General features: G+C 33.9%; 1 protein-coding gene across 10 annotated transcripts in view; it reads left to right on the top strand.

Annotated features, from left to right (window-relative positions):
• Mmd (mind-meld) overlaps positions 1 to 20,952 on the top strand; it is a 497,564-nt gene that overhangs the window by 155,472 nt on the left and 321,140 nt on the right. For all 10 annotated transcript variants that reach the window (XM_064215710.1, XM_026645750.2, XM_026645749.2 and 7 more), the window contains one exon: positions 13,115 to 13,252. In XM_064215710.1, the coding sequence (XP_064071780.1) occupies positions 13,115 to 13,252 (138 nt within the window). The remainder of the gene's footprint in view (positions 1 to 13,114; positions 13,253 to 20,952) is intronic.

Here is a 20,952-nt window from a genome sequence, read left to right as displayed (position 1 = left end):
ATTTTTATTGGCTGTTATGCTAAAACTAACGGCTTTTGAATAACGAACGAACGCCGTCCACAAATTAGAAGCATCGGTCCGTACCGCCTCCATAGGCGGCGCAGCCTGCACAAAGCTGCATTATTCATTGGCTAGCGGCATTCACTACGGGAACCATTAGCCGATTGGGTCACTTTGCTGCCGATTCTAGTAGATCTAGACAATCTGTGGTAATTGTATTTTAAAGATCTTGTGGTTTTTAAAGCGTGTGTGATATAATGCTAGATATCTATCTATCTAGCGTTTTATGTGCTTGTTTTGTTGGTAAATATAAGCTTTTGAAGTATCTTAATCGATAACGTTAGTTATTGTCACGGATTAGCTACAATTGACATCAGTGTGTACGAGAGTGTGCGCAAATGCACAGATGCACATTCTATTCTCTCGCACGTTTGATCTAATGGAACGATTATCTGACAGGACCACAGAGATATCAAACGCAGGTATCTCAGGCTTCATCCAGTTAAAATTTCACATAACTTCTCGTCCACACAAACTTCATCCAATATCGTTATATATATGTATACTAAATATAATTAATTTTTAAAATTACATCACTAGCTACCCTTCCCGGCTTCATATGGTTACAATAAGGCGTAAGGTGTAAGGGATAACGGAAATTTTCCAGCTGAAAAATCTCTCCAAGTTGAAATTCTTAGCTTTACTATTATAATATAAACCTTCCTCTTTAATCATTGCGTTTGTTGATGGAAACCGCTTTAAAATCCGTTGTATAGTTAAAAATATCTAAGCGTGCAGACGGCGGGAAGCGATTTTGTTTTATACCATGAAGAGAAGCGTCATTATATAGTGCTACATACTCTTTATCAGAATAACAAACAATACTAACAGTATTTACTCGTGAACAAGACATTCGTAGATAATGTCGAAATATCGAGCTCCACCAAATAAAAATAAAAAACATGGTAAATATCCCGTTTTAAATACTGTTAGTAATAAAAATAACCATGTTAATTTAAAAACAAACAATACATTTTACAATAATACCAGTTAAACTATTTAAATTTGAATATGAGAGAGCTCAGGATGCAGAAAGCATCATTTACATTTCTACAAGCAAATATCAATATTTGATTAAGTCGATAATTGAAATTGTTCAATATATTGCGGAGGGTCTAGTCTGACCTCTCGATTACGATATAACAAAAGGCAGAACTTAGCTAATAATCGTGATTATCCGTCCTTTTTATCGTTTCTCGGGAGTTTGAGTGTTTGACGGGATAACGGAAGTTTTAAGTAATGGTACGTTGAACTGGAGGTTAAGGCGAGAGGTAACAATATAGCGTTAAATTTACTTCAACTTTGTATTTTTTTTTCGTATGTTCATTTTCCTGTAAATAAAAAGGATTTTTGTGTTATTATTAATACTAAAAATATAATAATAAATACATATTTCATTCGCTGCTTTGATTAAATTTCTTTAATATTTTTTACTTTGTCTGTTCTAATAATTAATTAGGTAATTACCGTAGTAATCAAGTAAAAGATTTAGACATATAATCGAAAAAAAAAAAAAATTGTGCTCATTTATAATTTTTTATTTTGACGTGATATTGTATCAAGTGTTGGTTGTCCTATTAAAAATAAAATACATTTTCACCTTACCATCAAAGGCCTATTTACGAGTAAAATATTGAATTTAAGAATGCGAAAATTAATAAATGAAAATTGACCATAAGGCATTGTATAAAAGAAAATACTCAATTAATTTCCTAATTGATCTAAATATTCAAAGAAAAATGATGAGGATTTCGTTTATTTTTATGATACTTAAAGTACACCCAGAATAGCAGCTTCAGATTTATTGCTAGAAAACAGGTACGCATTTTAATCGTTAAAACATTTCATACAAAATTATTAAAACAATAAAACGATAATCGACAATTTCCGGACGCTGAGAAACACAATGCTATTTTAATCGGTAAAACATTTTAAAACGAAAAATATTAAAAGGAAGAGAGAATTATCGGATAATTATTCGTTCGCTTTTAAACATAGTTTTTCAAGTTCTTAACTTGAGATTAATTTGTTATTTCTTTGTGCTGAAGGAATATATCACTAGGAAACTCTAAAGAAAGAAAAAACATGTTAAAGAATATTATAATAAATTAAAATAAGGCTAATGGGAGTACTACCCGTCTTACTCTGTTTAATATTCGCAAATCAATAATTGTTAAGCGCTCCGATAGATGTCTCATACAAAAATATTCGAATACCTGTATTTCTTTGTTATTTATTTTATATTTTTATTATTGAGAGTTTCCCACAACACATGATGGCAAGTTTTAATGCATTAGGTAGGTGGACGGCCAAATGGGCCACTTGATGGTAAGTGGTCGTCACTACCCATATTTATTACTTATATTACATCAAGCCACCAAGCCACCTTGGGTGCTAAGATGTTATGTCTCTTGTGGCTGCAGTTACACTGGCTCACTCACCCTTCAAACCGAAACACAACAATACTAAGTATTGCTGTTTTACATTAGCAGTCTGTAAATTTCCCACTGCTGGGCTAAGGCCGCCTCTCAAGTGAGGAGAAGGTTTGGAGCATATTCCACCACGCTGCTCCAATGCGGCTTGGTGGAATATACATGTGGCAGAATTTCGTTCAAATTAAACAAATGCAGGTTTCCTCACGATGTTTTCCTTCACCGCCGAGCTCGAAATGAATTATAAACACAAATTAAGCACATGAAAATTCAGTGGTGCCTGTCTGGGTTTGAACTCGAAATCATCGGTTAAGATGCACGTGTTCTAACCACTGGGTCATCTCGGCTTTGAATTGCTGTTTGGCGGTAGAATATCTGATATGTGGGAGGACCCAGACGGGCTTGAGCAATGTTCTACCATCAAATAAACAAACTTACTTTCGTTTTAAACACAAAATCACACTCAATGAAAGCAACAAGACGTTTTCAATTTTAATCCAACCTTTTAGTAAAAGAATTGGTCTTTAAAATGTTTTTTTATGTAAGAATTTAGAATTGAAAAGGAAACGAATATCAATGGTCGGGCGCTATCTGCTTTGGTGCACAAAGGAAGATCGGTACTCACTTTATGACCTGTTCTATCGATAGGATCGTGGCTCTATACATTTCCCTGTACTTGACAATTGAATTCTACTTCTTCTTCCATCCTGTAACATTCAATTCCTGCTATATTTTTAATGTTCGTGTTCATTTGAAATTTGTTGTTAGATTGTCGTATAAATTGTATGAATACGGGCATTATAAGTTGTTCTCTATACTTTATCCCGAGATACGAAACACAAGTGTCAGGGGGGGGTGTTTGTCGAAATGTTGTCTTAATTTGCACGATACCTACGCACGCCCACGCTTTGTCTGAAGACGTGGGCTTTAATCCATTTCTGATTAAATATCCATCAAATATAATACATATGTAATGTAATTATATTGAATAGAACCGTGATTAAAATACATGAAGATTGCTTCTTGCGGGTTTAACTCGGACGAGTATATATGAGTGTTCATTTACTTAATTCGTGTTAATAAATCAAACAAGCTTTCTGTTTACAATATTTCACTTAGTAGTATGACTTTTTGTAAGCTAGTCTGAATAGTACACATACATCATATAATCTACCACTAATCAGCAATACTTAGTCTTGTTCTATTCCAAATAGAAAGGTTAGTAAGGCAGAGTAACCATCAGCAAAAAACAAAAAATAATAAAAATAGTGACGTAGTGACTAGCGACCATCAGATGGGACATTAATCAGTCGGACAGGTCAAGGGACCTAGTCTTTAGTATCCGAATCTGGCCAACGTTTTCCCGTTTTTTTTTTAGTTGGCACTAATCGTTTATTCCAATTTAGTTTATTGACATCTTAGCAAATGTTGGATATTTTCTATTCCATCTACAATTTCATGGGCAATACACATTTCTACTAATTTAAGTTTATATTTCATAGCGATATTTTCATTCCACTTTATCTGATTAATGGGATAAAGTTGTCATCAATATGCTTTCCAAGAAATTGTGTCTTCCTTGATAATTTACTTGGTGGTAGGGCTTTGTGCATGCCCGTCTGGGTAGGTTAGGTACCACCCACTCATCAGATATTCTACCGCCAAATAACATTACTCTGTATTGTTGTGTTCCGGTTTCCGGTGAGTGAGCCAGTGTAATCACAGGCATAAGGGACATAACATCTTAGTTCCCGAGGTTGGTAGCGCATTGGTGATGTAAGAAATGTTTAATATTTCTTACAGCACCTTTGTCTATGGGCGGTGGTGACCACTTACCATCAGCTGGCCATATGCTGGTCCGCCAACCAATACCATAAAAAAAAGATAATGTACTTAGTCCATATAATTGTAACCGAATAAAAATAGCCTTCGTTTTATCGTCTATCCTTTTGGTCTTGTAATCGCGCAATTGGTCTAAAAATCGCACTTATACAACGGAATTGAAAGGAGAATAATAAATGGCTTGGTCGACTCCGCTATCAGTTAACTTCGGGGCACAAAGCAAGATCGGCCGTCACTTTACGAACAGTTTTATCGGCACAACGTTCGCTTTACAAGTTTAAACCTTATTCGACAATTACAATTTTATTTTTCTTTTGATATGATTTATTTTTTTAGTCCGACTTATTTTTCCTTGTAAAACTACAGCTCCCGATGTCTTAGGTTCAAATCCCGGGCCGAGCTGGTGACAAGTTATTAAGTTTTTCTATCGAATAATATCCGAGAATGGAATGAATCTCTAGAGAATAGTCGCAGTCATTAATTTATGGAACAGCACTTTTATACCTTTTCTAGCAGACTGTACAGGGTTAGAAATTCTGTCAGATAATTTTATACGCATTTACCTAATCACAGACAATGTTCACAGTTATGTAACGACTGTGTCATGTTTTTTATAAACGTAATGACTCTATAGGCGTTCAGTTTGTTTCATATAAAATAAAATTATATTCCTTGTAAGTTCATATTATTGGGAAATCAATTTAGCAGATTTTTTAAATTGTCAAATGTTCTAATTCCAAACCGGTGGTAAATTCTTGATATGTTACTTTGACATGTTACTAGACTACATTTAATTTGATTCATCACCAGAACTAAATGTTACTGTAAATAGTTTTTACAATTCTTTATTTGTTGCAATTTTGCAACTTCTCATTTTATTTTCTGGTTCAATTACGTCTCCTTTTAACAATACCTCTTCAACTTCACTAGACTTAAGACTGTGTTTTATATTATAATATTCATTATAATAGGCGACTAAATGTTAAAGTTTAAATTCACGAAAACAGTCTTAAGTTGCTTAAATGAAATTCAAAGTACAGTCGGCGATGCATTTTCAATTACGTTAGTTTCTGGGAAGTAGCTCGGCAACCTCACCTGACTTCTGTTTATGTTGCAAGTACTTTGAAAGCTTCACTAACATACGTACAGAAATTTGCACTCAGTAACATTTATATTCAAGATGGTTGAATTATACAAATATATGTCAAAGTATATTTGTAGCCACTAGAGAAATACAGATTTAATATAAATTTAACCAGCACCAGGACGTAAAGTAAATTTACATCAAGACCGTAATTCAACCACCTAGCGGTAAAACCTTCGACTATAAATATGCAAGAAGTAATTACCAATCCTACAAGAAATATATTGACAATGCACGATTAAACGTGGGAATGTATGTCCTTATATAGTCTGTATTTACACTGGCTCACTCATCCTCCAGATACAGCAATCCATAGAATTTATGTGCGTTGGAAAAACTGATGAGTATGAACATTCTAAAATATAAAATTGCCAATCATAATTATATTTTAGAAGAATGTGCCTCAGGATATATTGAAGGGACCAATATTAAATAACTTTCATGGAGTTATCTTCTAATAACATTGACAGTCAATGTTAATAAAAATATAATCGATTTTTTAAATTTAGTTTAAAAAATTTTACTGTTATATTAAATTAATTTATTGTTAAATGTTATCATTTTTATCAGGTAAGAAGCTTCTGATTCTGAAATTATTCATTTGAGAACAAATAAAGATAGTTTTAAATATAGATTAAGATCACAAATTCTAATAAATCTCTAATATTTGTAATTTTATATCATATTATGAGAATTCGAAATTAAGAAGAGTGCTTATATATAACGGATTATCAGGACCATCGGAGTTTTTTAGAAAGAGTGACGTCAGCAGTGCTGACGTCACAATTTGCATCACTTGGTTCGCTCATCACAAATAATGAAACACTTATTTAAACAAAAAATCTGTATTTCAAATAATAACTAGTAAACTAAAATAAAAGCTAATTTTATTATTGTAAATAGTTAAACTAGAATGAAAATAACAAATTCTCAACTCACCAGATATAATTGAACACAACAATGACACCTCTTATTTGCACCGAAATTCAAACAAAAATCAATTCCGCCATCTTTATCGGCGCCTTTTAAAGACTAGCTTTGTCCGGCGGAAATACTTTTACATTAGAAAAATCACATTAAAAATCTACCTCTACCTACCAATTACTATTTGTAAATTCGAATTATAATTTTTGGACAACAATTTCGTAATCAAAGTCAAAGTCAAAGTCAAAAATCTTTATTCAATATAGAAGTGTTTACACTTGCTTATTGATTGTCAAAAATCTACCACCGGTTCGGAATTTAGCACCTCGGACCTGAAAGAATCTCAGCGGCGAAAGAAACTCAGCGGGATATATATATATTTTTTAACCATTATTATGTACAATGATAATTATATTTTAGTTATTTCAAGCAGCCTGGAGGCGATCATTTCATTCCCAAGGTGTGCAGTCAACTAAAAAGTCATTAGTGTTGTAATATCCTTTAGCACACAAACGCTCTTTAACGATTCTTTTGAATTTTATAATTGAATAATTTTGAACGTTTTCTGGGATCCTGTTGTAAAAACGTATACATTGCCCCAAAAAAGAGTTACTAACCCTGTGTAATCGGGTACTTGGAGTAACAAGTTTATTCTTGTTCCTAGTGTTAATAGAATGTACGTCACAATTTCTGGGAAAATCGTTTAGGTTTTTGCGTACATACATAACATTATCAAAAACAAATTAATAATTTGATTAATTTGCTACAAAATATTTTAGTTGTTATGCGACTGCTATGCCAACGTTAAATTTTAAATTAATTGTCCAAAAATTAATATTGGTGCTTTTAATTCTATCCTTAGTAACTCTACGAGTATTTCAGCAATTAAAATCTATGAATTTGTTAGTGATTCTCTCAAACTAATGACGAAAAAAAAAAGGTAGGTACCTTTGGCATCAAGTATTTATAGTGGTGATCAAGTTCATGACTGAACAAGCATTAAGCATTGTCGGGCGGATAGCGCTTTGCAAGTCTGTACACGAAATTGTACGTAATATCGAATGCGCAAGTTTGGACAAGTAACAGTCGCTTGCCTTATTAAAATATTATCTGCTTAGTTAGGTACTTAAAACAATGTAGGTGGGCCCTTTTAAAAACTATGCTTACATTTTTGCTCTTTACTGTCAAAAGCAGATAAATTTTCGTGGACCACCATTAACATCTTATGGACCACCATTTTTTATTCACGCCTACGTAGACCCCGAGCAAGTCTCCTGTGGACCCCTGGGGGTCCACCTGAACCACTTTGGGAATCACTGTTCTAAAGGAATAAGGAACTGGATCGATGCTGGGGTCTAGGCCTTATTTTGGCCGTGGCCCCGAGAGGCTCTGAAAAACTATATAGTGATTTTTGTTATAGCTCTTAGGAAATTGATACTGTGGTCATAAGCGGTCTCGAACGCCGTGGTCCACAGGGGCTTTAAAGGAAAATGGAAGGACGATGCTGGTGTCTAGGCCTTATTTTTATGACCGTGGCCCCCAGAGGCTCTGAAAATGATCTAGAAATTGGTAGGATACGGGTAAAAAATGATTTGTACAGCTTTAAGCATTGCCTTGCATTGCCTTCCATTATATTCAGTATTTCAGTAGATTCAGTGAATCGTTAAAGTCTAGACCGGTAAAGTTTACTCGAATTCTATATAGTTTCATGTTTCAAAGTTGAAACGAAAAGAACTCACTCGTTTATATGTACAGCGATGCACCGGCACGGGAAGTAGATGGCATCGGCTCGGACGTTGCTACATCGGGCTGCTGTTGCGGCTGGGACGGCTGTTGTTGCGCAGGTTCGTCGGGAGATGTAGCGTTGGCCTGCTGATTTTCAGTTTCATATCCCGCCGACACGGTTTCTTGATTACCCGGTTGTGGTGCTCGGCGTAGTTGACCGTGGGCCACTTTGGGTGGTTGTCCTCTGCCTGTCACTCGTTTCACCATATAGCGATCATTATCCAGGATACGACAAATTTCATATGGTTCGCTGTATTTGAGATCCAATGAGGTTTTTTATAAGTACGTAGTCACCTTTTTGGAAAAGATGAATTCTCGCCTTGTTCTTGTCGAATCGTTGTTTCTCATACTCCGTTACCGCTGCCATTTTTCTTTGGACATGTTGTTCAAGCAGTTCGAAGTCTATAGACTCGTCATTGATGTTCACCAACCTTAAGAGTTCAGGTGGTACCACGTGTTGACGTCGCGTGAGGAGTGCAAGTGGTGCTACACCAGTTACTCGGTGCGGCGTGCAATTGAACGCGAGTTGCAGAGCTTCCAAGGCAGTTTGCCAATTTTCAGTTTTGTAGTTTTCGATCATGGTCAGTGCATTTTTCAAAGTACTCATAACTCTCTCTACTTGACCATCAGCTCGGCTAGCTCCTAGCGCTATTACGTGTAGATTGATGGCAAAACGGTCGCAGTGTGCTTTGAACTCGCCTAAAAACTCTCTACCGCCATCTACAACAACTTGAACTGGACTACCGAAGAGATGCGCAACGCGCTTCAGTGCTGACAGACTGCTGTTCTGGCTCTTATCATTGGCGTAGCTAAGCAGCAAGTATTTTGTAAATGCGTCGACAGTCACGATGACATATTCGTCTTCGCCTGCAGAGTTTCTAGTGCCCAACTTGCCAGTGATGTCCATATGGATTACCTGGAAGGGTGCAGTCGGTTTCTGAATCGGGTGAAGTTGTGCTTGCACCGCGCCAGAGTGTCCTTTGGATGTTCTGCACACCACACAATTATCGACAAAGTTTCTTACGGTTGTGGTCATCTTGTCGAACCAGTAGGTCTCTCGCAGCTTTTGCAGAGTTTTCTCCCAACCTGGGTGTTGAAGTGCTGTATGATAGGAGTTTATCAGACTCCACTGAAATGATCTCGGGGCTACGATCAGTTTGTACTGACCAATTGTAGGTTCGGTAACCTCTTTCTTGAGTACTCCTTTCTCCAACAGATATCCTTCAGCTGCAGATAACCTAAAGAAGGCGGTTTTTACAATGTTGATTGAGAAACCAGCTTTTTGTAAAGCCATCAATATTCGTTCAATGTGAGACATCCCCTCAGTAAAATCCCTACATTTTGACAGGACATCATCGACATAAACTTGACAGACCTGATCTGTTGAAGACAGCAGGTGTGCCAGAGCCTTGTTTATACATCTTTGGTATACTGAGCAGGCGTTACTCAAACCAAACGGCATGGCTAAATATTCAAACAAGCTATCTGGTGTGACAAACGCCGTCTTTTCTACTGAGGTCTCCGCAATGGGGATTTGATGGAACCCTGCCGCCATATCGAATGTTGAAAAGAAAATACCTCCCGATAGTTGAACTATCTGATCGGATATGATCGGCAACGGATAGTGATCTCTCAGGGTATTTTTGTTGTACTCACGGTAATCCACGCACATGCGATCCTGTCCGTTCTTCTTGTTAACCAATATGATTGGACTAGAAAAAGGAGATTTGCTTTCGCGAATAATGTTTTGCTCAAGCAACTCGTTAACAATTACGCGCACCTTTTCTCGCTCCACTGGACACAATCGGTATGGTCTACGCTCGACACACTTATTTGGGTCTTTGAGACGTATCTCGAGTTTACCCGTATTGACGCGCGTGTGGGGATAGCCGCGAATAAAAAGGTGCCCATATTTATTCAGTAAAATCTTAAGTTCATTTATTTGATCTTGATTAGTTAGGTTACAATCGATAATATCCATTTTTTCGTTTTGAGATCGCATATGGTAGACCGCGGGCTGATGAACCAAACGGGTTCCCTGAGAATTGTGACACCACACTCAAATTAGTGTTTTCAATAAGATTCATTCCGATAAGAATGTCTGAAGACAATTCATAATCCGGTACTACGTGAAATCGCAAATTGTCGACCACACAAACTGCCGTCAACTTGGACAACGAAACTACGGTATATTGTCCGATTCCTTTTAAATAGTTGACAACATAAATTCGCTTACCAGGTAGTTTCATTGCCAGAGACTCGCGAATAACAGAGCATTCAGCCCCGCTATCAAACATCGCACATAACGTTCAGCAGTTCAATTCACAAGCGCTCGTCTTCAACACACCCAATAACAGCATCAACCGCATCATCATCTGACAATTTATCCTTAGTTATACGACGCCATAATACCCATGCTTGTGACAAAAACTGCGCGATATCCTTTGTGTTATCGTAAGTACGTTCTTGAAAACGTGCAACATCGCGAGATTATCGATTTTCTGGTTCAAAAGTAGTTATTAATACATCGCGCAATTCCTGCCACGTAGTGGTGGTGACCAACCAATTGTCCACCCACAACCTTGCACGCCCTTTAAGTAAACTACTAGCTTTCATCCGAACTTCGTAATCGCTCAGGTTGTAAGTTTACATTGCTTTAGTCACACGTTCGCACCACTCCCTAACTCCTACAGCAGCATCAGGATCGTATGACGGCTAGAAAACATCGTTAATTTTTACCCTCGCCTCAGGTTGTGTCGTAATACGATCCGTCACGTGTTTCATAATTTGTATCATTTGTGCGAAAAACTCCGTTGGTGCCCCGGTAACAGAAGCGTTAACATTTGAATTTGAATCGGATGATTGAGCATAAATGGGTTGTGATCCCACTTCTGATAACGGATTATTAGGACCATCGGAGTTTTTAGAAAGAGTGACGTCAGCAGTGCTGACGTCACAGTAACTCGATTAGTAATGTCGCTGTTAAAATAATAATTATAGGTCGGCAAATTTGACTTTCGTATTAAATACCTTCTACGACATTTATTGATATTTATATTCAATTACCTTTCGTGGCACTTATTGCACTCATTGAGATTGTTTTGCAAAAGGGTAAAATTCGAAGGGTACTATATATCCTTAAGTTTTCCGAAGTAAACTAGAATTAAATGAATAGCAAAAGACTTTGATTGTCATTGCTTGACTTCTATTGCGAAGGATGTAAAACATTTTAGTGTTGTCACAATGTCAATTGCTACAAATGCTATAGGATTTTATGAAATATTTTGACAAAAACGTCGAGTAAAAATTATACATGACGTCAAACGGATGGCCTTTATCCATGGCGGTGAACACGTGATACGTTGACTCTTCACTGTATTCATTTGATCTTACATGTACCCCATGTCGTATCAAATACTCCACAAAAGCGAAATTTTCGCTGTTATTTATTTTGATAATTAGCATTTTTTTAATTTTCAATTATTTCAATCTGTTAACACTAATATAAATCCTTACGGGCATATTCTGATATACAGTAACTATACTGATAAATACAGATAAAAACGGTACCTATACTGTGTTTGTCAGCTTAAATAATGTACATGATTCCACTGACGATCAATATTATTTGAATTAAACAGAATCTTGATTGTGATTACGCGAGAATAGCCTTTATTGCTCATGAATAGCCTACAAAATTTCTCGCATAATTTTTTCAGCCACGGCACAATTTATTCAAATTAAAATTTAATTTATATCTACAATGACAGAGGTAAGGACGAGTATCCAATATTACGAACCTATTAAATTACAAAAGACTTCCAAAGTAAGAGGTTGTTATTAAAAGTGAAATTACGAAATTCTTGCTTGTTCTTAAAATAAAATGCTTCGCATTTTGATCGAAACCAGTTACCATGGACACATTTCATCATGGACAATACTTTTCCGTTCGAGCAGCGGGCTCCGATGGGCACGACGATTAGACGTGTTCCTTCTCAGCTTTTTTTTCCAGATAAAATCGAGTACGATTTGTTTCGTAGAAAGGAAATTCAATCAGATAAAATTGTAGATATAACTTTTGTAAATACTGTCCTACGAAAATGCTTTGTTTGAAACGTATTGATATAGATGAGTATTGTCAATTGTGGCTTAAAATGGCCCCACGTTGGGCTCCATTTTAGTTGGGCTTTATTTTATTTTATTAAATTATATCCAAGAGCTTTCATATATATTATTTTACCTAAAAGCTAATTTCATACAAAATATAATATTTCTTGAACAAAGGAGAATATTACAAAATATAAAATTAATCAATATACATAACTACCTTCAGCGTAACTTGATCAAAATTTTTATAAATTGAAATGCTACCCGTGTCTCTTGGCCTTGGAATTTTTTTAACATAATTATTAAGTTTCATTATTCTGTAGACATTAATTATCAAATGAACTAGTTTCTTTATAAATTATTCTGACTTCTGTTCTGGACGTTGTGTTTGGTTTTTATAAAAAAAGTATTTGTATCAGTCCACAGTCCGTGGTCATGCAAATTACTCAAAACAAAGCTATTTGTTAGGTCACTGAAAATACAAACGACACAAAATACAAACTATGTTTTTGTATGACCACAACTGCATGATAACTTGGTACAAAAAAAAAATGTTTTTTTTCTAAAATTTAATAAAAATTATACTAAATGTAGAACCTTACATTAATTTTTTTAGAGTATGTTATTAAAAATATATATAACAGGAAAAGTTACTTTGAAAGATAGAAATTTTAAAAGTGGGTTAATGAAAATGTAACATTAATCACTGTATTTCAAAGATTAAATTATAATAAAAACATATGTTTAATGATAATGAAAATGAAATTTTAAGGGGATGTTAAGTTTTAGACAAAATTATAAATTAAAGTGATTGTTTCAGGTGAAGGCGAGCCCGGGGGCGAGCGGCGGCGGTGCGCGGGCGCGGGCGGTGTGTCGCGCGGCATGCGGCGCCGCCCGCTGCTGCTGTTGCTGCTGCTGGCGTTACTGCGCGCGCACGGCCTGCTCGCCGCGTCCGGAGGTACGTGCATAATATTTATATAACAAGTGTATTTGTGTCATATTTATTTAGGGCGAGTTTTTAGCTTTCTTCGTTTTCGTTAAATCTATATTGGAACTAAAGCAAATAATAAGAGTATTTATATATTGTCATGTCTTAATATATTATATTGAGAGTATATTGTTCTATAATTCTCTTTTTAAGTAACAAGATCGTGAAAATCATGTGTTATGAGATATGTATATATCATTTTTATAATATGTTATAAACGAACAACGAACCAGCGAACTGTAAACACATTCTACTTTATTAACATACTAAAAATTCTAATATTTATACACATTGACGTAACATAAACTAACAGTATTATTACTCGTATAAAGTTTTATCGATAGTGCATTAATCCATTACGCTATCTCGGATATGAAGCCAAGTCATGTAGATCAGTGTGATGCTAGAACTACCAGTCACGTATTTAATAGATCCAGTCGATCAAGTAAATGACGGCTTCCTTTGTAACACGACAATAAGATGAATCATGTTGCTATTATATTTATAGAAACAATAGAAAACGTGCCCATTGAAAGATTTCGTCGAGATAAAATATCATAATTTAACTATTTATAGGAAAAATAATCATTGAAATGTTTATTATATTATTTCATTGAACATCGGTTAGTAGTTTACAAATTTTCTAACCTTAAAAACGAATGGCATTTCATTGCGATAAATTATAGTGCAATTTTTTTTATTAGACATTTTTGAGCTCAGGAGAAGCGTAAATATGACGTATATGGAAGAGTTTGGATGATAATGAGATTTTGTCTTTGTACTTACGCATATTTCTTTCACAGTGTTATTAGTATTCCCTTTATGCAGTATGTCTGAACTATTTATATTATGTGATTGCTATGTGAACAAAAAACAGATATACAACAGTTTTCATCAGTTCATTGACGATTTCTTCTACTTTCCAAAATATACTTTATATATCGAAGAAAGTTAACGGAACAGCATGAATTTCAAAAATACAACACAAACAGGCCCTATTTGGTTCATCATTCGCAAATGATGATCTAATTACTGTTTATCTTGTTCATATTTATGTAAAATTGTAATGAATTATTTAAGATGCTGTGTTCATCTTCTTAAGCAATAACGATAGGCGTTCAATTAAAGGAAAGGATTGTTTAGAACTACTCGAGTGGACTCGTGCACAGAGGTAATAAAATTGAGTTAGATGATCAACTTATATCATTAGAGTTATGATGTTCGGGAGTTCCTAATCGCTGTTCTGAAACCACTGTTCAAATAGCTTTTCGCTTTGTATATAATTTAGTGATGTGCTTTTAGTAATTTACAAATAATACATACTGATATTATAAAACTGCATTTTAAGGGTTGGTCGTCAGATGTTAGGAATAAAAAAATCTTAAGTTCTTCCTCTGCGTTCAATGTTGCTTTATAACAAATTTTATCAAATTTAGTTTAGTGATTTGGCGTTGAAAGCATTATAGACAGAAACAGACAGGAAGAGTTCGTTTTGAATATTAGCATATATAATAAATAATTCTAACTTATATTATAAAGAAGAAAAAGTTCGTTTATTAAACTTTGTACTACACAATGCATCATCATTTGTCAATACATGTTGTCAGGGTTACAGAAAAGGTTTAGGGTACGTAACACCCTTGTGTTTCTAAGTTTATGCATTATGAGTGACCCAGTGTTAATACAGGCACAAGGAACATGTCAATATATATATGAATCAAATCAAATCCCTTTATTAAATATAGAAGCATTACACTTAGTTATGATAACAAAATACCCTGACCCGAGAAGAACCGAAAGAAACTGAGCGAGTATCTTTTGTAATTTTATTATTATTTGTGTATATTATACATTTATCAAAATAAATAGGCAGGAGGCGATCGTTTCATACCCAGGGCGACCTATCAACAATTAACACACTAATTATATAATAATATTTTTAAATTTGTAACAGAGGAATTTTGGATCATTTCTCTGTATACTAGGTGCTGCTAATAGAAACATTTCTTTATCAACGATTGAATGAACGCATCTTAATTCCCCAAAATTTGTTAATAATACTTATAAATTAAACCATAATTATTAATGTTAAAATTATATTATATCTTGATGTTAAATTAACCTCGATATATAAAGACAGACTATATAAAACCGGCTGAATGGAAATCCTTTGTTAAATCGGGCAACCGCTTACTTCTAGGCTAAATTAATGAGAGGACCCTAGGAGGAAATGCAAGGAGGGAGGGATTAATTACGTAATGTCCAATAAGATTTAGTTCCTAACTCGAGATAAGTATAATATAAATCTTAGTTTAATGCGATGCTGAAAACTGTTTATGTTTAAGTAACCGAATTGACGTTTTGGACACGAATAGAAAATTAATAAATGAATATTTGTACACAACAACTCAGTTCAAGCAAGCAACGGATTATTCATAGTCCATTTACAAATGTTTGATGCCAATCCAAAACGTTGAACATGAAGTTAATTGAGCGTTTTGCCTAATAAAGTATTCAGCGGGATTCGCTTAAAAGTAAAACCCATCAAGCATTCAGCTGTTTCAATCAAACAAATGGGTGGTGTAGCGTAGTGCGCTAAATTGCAGCGCTTCAGCGCTTACCCGGTATAAATGTTCTGTGGACAGGGATGTCTCTGACAAATGAATGGGGCAAGCCGCGTTCTAAGGTCGGGACGAAATACGGAGACTGCATTTGCCAGACACTGAAATTAAAACGGTCGGTCGTCACATACACGTTCGTCGTTCAATTACTTACTCAAATTTAGATACAATTATATTATTTAAGTTTCAGTCGAGAAGTCTCAGTAATCAGAACACATGAACCTTAACCAAAACCCAGTTAAAACCCAGCATACTCCACATTCTTTTTAATTTGAGTTTATAATTTTTAGGATTCACGTGATCTAACTTCTGGGCCTCCAAGGTCTCATATCAGTAAATGTTAGATAAATAAAATTTGAATTAAAGCCAAAGCTTTAGATGCGGCGCAACGTTAAATCGTTGAATTTTTGATCTTATTATATTAAGTACATTTTTTTAAATGTATTTAATACATATATAATCAAATTATAAAAGTGGACAATTTTAATTTATTTCGTGAAGTCGCAATGAAAGCAAATGAAAGATAATGTTGGACTGCAGTAATTGTATGCAAATTGGGGAAGCCGACATCTATGTAATTATTAATTCTAAGTTGCTTTCGTTGTTCTTCAAAGGTAATTCCATTAGTAGTGAATTTTGGTGTTTCTTCGTCGGTACCTTTTTTAGACTTGCTAATATTTTTAATCAGGCTCGTGCTATTGTACGTTTCGCTTAATCGTTTCTTCATTAAAAATCAAATAAATAAATAAAATGCCTGTATCTCCTGTAGATTCTCAGTTTCAGTTAAAGTGACTTTCATGAGTATTGTCATATATCTTTTAGTTTATTTTAGTACTAGTATTACTATATTTATATAAAAAAAAATAAAGTATAAAGTCACTTAAACCTAGAGTGAAAATAATCAATTAATTATTCTCAGTCCCATATCTAAAACTGAAGGTAATAAATGCAATTGCTTGTGGACATTGAACTAACTCTAAGGGCTTTTTATAGATACTGGGATTTTATGTTCGACGGTATTTTTAAGTTCAATAACTGCTGTAGACATTGCTAAACAGCAGAGCTATTCTATAGAGCAAACTTGGACTCATCACTAAACGTCACCTTGAAATGTCAGAAATGTGACATTGTCTAAAAAAAATAATATTTAACGCTTTATTTATAGGGTTGATAAAGTAATACAATTCAACATATAATCGTCATTTTGTTCTATAAGCCTAATTATAATTATATGTAAATGTTTAATTTATATTATTTAACATTTTTTTACAAACACATATTACTTACATATAAACTTCAATTACATTTTAAGCTATAAAAACAATTTTACATCAAATTATGAATAAGCTGTTACTTGCTTGAATTGTGTTGTTGTGTATAAATATTCGTTTACTAATTTTCTATTCGTGCCCAATCTTCAATTTGGTTCAAAATTGTTTAAATTTCCAAATTTGAATTTTTATTTCTAAGAATAAACAGCCAATAAATTTAAATACTCAAAATGATCAAAAAGATATTGGAGGGTAGTTCACGGTAAATATATCAGCCAAAGTATGAAACTTGATATCGGAGTGCGATAATAACTTACGTTTCGAAATGAGTTTCACAGCGCCCGTATAATATTGGCTATTGAAGCATCTATTTATGTTTCATGTAATTTTTTAAACTGTGTATATATCATTTGAAGTATGCATACATCACTGTTAGTAAGATCGTGGTAGTTTTACGTTTAACATAATTCTGTAAAATGACGATTCAAAAGTACTTGCAAGGGTGTTCTTGAATGATGTATAATTTGATTTCTTTTGAAGATTCATATTTAAACAATCAGACATGATGCGATAGATACTAAGGCATAAGGCATACTTAAATATGATGTAATCTGAAAAAAAGATAAATGAACGTTTGTGTAGAAATACACACGTGAATGAAACAACAGACCGACATCACGTAACAAAGTAAGTTCGAAGTCTAAATTTGAAATCTTTATTCAATACACAAGCATTACACTAGTCTATAAGTTCTCAAGAAAAAAATCTATAACCGGTTCAGAAGGATACACCTCAGACCTGAGAAGAACTGGCGATCAAACCTCGGCCTTATAATTTTTATATTCCCTTTAACAGTATTTCGGGGTATTTTCTCAGGAATAAAGATTTTTTTCCTAACCTAACCTAACCTAACCTAACGAGGTACTTAGTAAAATCCTTGACCAAGTGTGATGCTCTTGTTGAATAAAGATTTTGGATTTGACTTGATTTATTTATGTATATGTTAAGTCAATATATCAGTTACCATCTATGCGCTAGTTTATAAATTTATTGAAAGTATTTTTCACGTATTATTTCCAGCCCATAAGCTCCACACTTTGGTTTTGGACATAACCTTAGCTGGACGTCTGCCAGTCCGAACGTATAATAGCAAATCAGTGCGTGCAAGTTACAACTCTCAGGCTTTAAGATAAAGTCGAAATTCGTGTAAAACTATTTTGTTATTTTCTATTTAAGACTTACGCGTGTTGTGCAAAAATCAATGTCTGACGATCTTGTTTCTGTAATCTGAATGGGAACTGTTTTGTATATTCATGTTTATTTATAAGATACATTCAGTTATAGCAATATATACATTCTGCACGCATATACGATTTTTTTTTGTAACAATATAAAATATTTTACAGTACGTTACGTTAAGTTCCCTGGAGCTTTTTTTAGTTATCTCTGTACCAGCATCACTCTGTAATGCCTTAGTTTTCATAAGAAAAAAAAAATCTTCAACATCAGTTTTATCAAGATTACTTTTAAGTTAAAGTATAATTTTTACCATACCATCAAAGTTATACGTATGCAAAATTATTTAAATTTTATACTACCGTACAATATCCATAATTAAGTTTAGTTCCATAAACTTAAAGAAAAAAAACTAGTTTGCGTCTTCTAAGGTTTCATTTGATTTCAACCTTTTGACCTTTGAACTCATCGCAAAGCTTTTAGTGTAACTGAAAGTTAAGAGTCTAGATTCTGGTCTAGATTTATCGTAAGAACTTTTCAAAGAACCGTTTCATCAGTCTAATGCAGCTGCTTATATTTTTTCTGAATTTCCTAATATATATAAGACATATAAAATATACATATTGACTATGTAGACTATGTAATATAAATACTATGAAGTAGCATTATTCCATATGAAAGTAAAACATAAAGTAAGGGTTCATAAACGTCCAACATCTGGCCAAATACCTAAATACCTAAATTCCTGCTGAAGAAATTAATTAGAATTGATCCTATCACGCGGCTCTCTGCAGATTAGTGTACATACACGTAAGTAAGGAGTTTCCTTAGGATTACACAATCAAGTATGAAATTAATCAAAAAAACAAATGTATACAGGAAAGTGTGCCTCTTAACAAAATATGAATTCGTAATCTGTAGTTAAGAGCCATATGTCCTATCCACTGGACCATTTTGGCTCCTTAAAATATTTTCATTTATCATTTTAATATCGTATTTGTGTAAGTACTGCTAAACATTAGACCGTGAGATACTTGGGTGGTAATACATTAAGTATTTCATAAAAGTCTAGATTTGTTTATGAATGGAAACTCGTCCATTATTCAAGGGAACGCTGATAGGTCTGATACTTTGGATAATATTTTTAGAAATTTTCCTAAAATGAGGGTACAATAGACGGAAATATCCTATTCGTAGTTCCATCTGCTTAATACACTTATCAGCCACGGTACCAATTCTGACATGACAAATCTAATGAGCGCCCTAAGGGACCGTTAAATGTCTCAGAGTGTGACAGTAATTAATTGGCGATGCATGCTTCGTTAAAGTTATAAAAAAATATATAATTCTTAGTGAGAATAATTGCTTGCGAATAAATTTCAAACACATTAGTAGTATTCGAACAATGACTTGATGAGAGTATGCAAAATTGCTACCGTATTTTTTATTTTAAAATTGAATCAGATAATTCCAAAAATTAGTATTGTTATTTATAATTTGGCGGTACAAGACAAGATTATAAAGTTATCTACATAAGTCAGATGTATTATGAACATAGTATATATATATACACATGGAGTACTAGTGGAAACAGCTCGTAATCTCTTCTCTCGTCAACAAGAGCTACCTCGCCACCAATGTTTGCCCAGAAGCGGAATATTCATGGGCTTGCTTAATTTATAACATATATCTTCTGGTACTCTAACTGAGATATAGATATAGATACTTATAATTTATAGGTGACCCTTGTGTTGACTTCACTAAGAAAAATATATTTCGTTAAATTTTATTTTTACCCCATTAATGTTCAACTTTATCTTATCGGCCGGTTCATATGCTTTAAGCGAACTAATGTAATTAATTCGTTTTTAATTATATGTCCATCACGTTCCATCATATCATCGACGTTTGCTTTATAATTCTGTTTGCTTGTCAATATTATTGATTTTGGAACTCAAATCACCGTCACTAATTCGTGCGATATTTCACTCATCGCGAGTCTATTCAAACCGCACCGATCCTCGCGAATAATGACCTAAATTCAGCGATTTATTCCTCTTGTCGGTAAATAGAGCGTGGATAAATTATACTCCGTTTAATTCATGTTATCACATTATAAAATTAAAATATTGCCATCGATGTAAAGTTCACGAGTGGAGGTATATAGATCTTTCATATTCACTGTTTATTGTTAGTACGATACTTATACTAAACAACAGATTTAGCTTCATAAATAACTACTCATTATAAATTAAACATATTATGATAGCGTAACGGTTAAATGTTTTATTTTACACGGTAGTTTTTGAGTTAAACGCGTTCAAAGAGACATACGACGGTTTGTTTTTGTTTTAAAATATATCAGTATCAAAAGATTTATTACTAGATTATTGCCATTTTTTTAAATATTTATTTTTGATAAAAATATTAACGATTATTTTTGAATTATTTTTTCGGTAATAAAGTCATTGTTGTTTATGTTATTTAATATAATACTGATGTTAGAGATGGGTTCTTTACCAACTGATTACCAGTAGAGGTA

Source organism: Vanessa tameamea, chromosome 8 (genome assembly GCF_037043105.1).
Source record: "Vanessa tameamea isolate UH-Manoa-2023 chromosome 8, ilVanTame1 primary haplotype, whole genome shotgun sequence".
Taxonomy (NCBI): domain Eukaryota; kingdom Metazoa; phylum Arthropoda; class Insecta; order Lepidoptera; family Nymphalidae; genus Vanessa; species Vanessa tameamea.
This window is presented reverse-complemented; position numbering and strand designations above follow the sequence as displayed.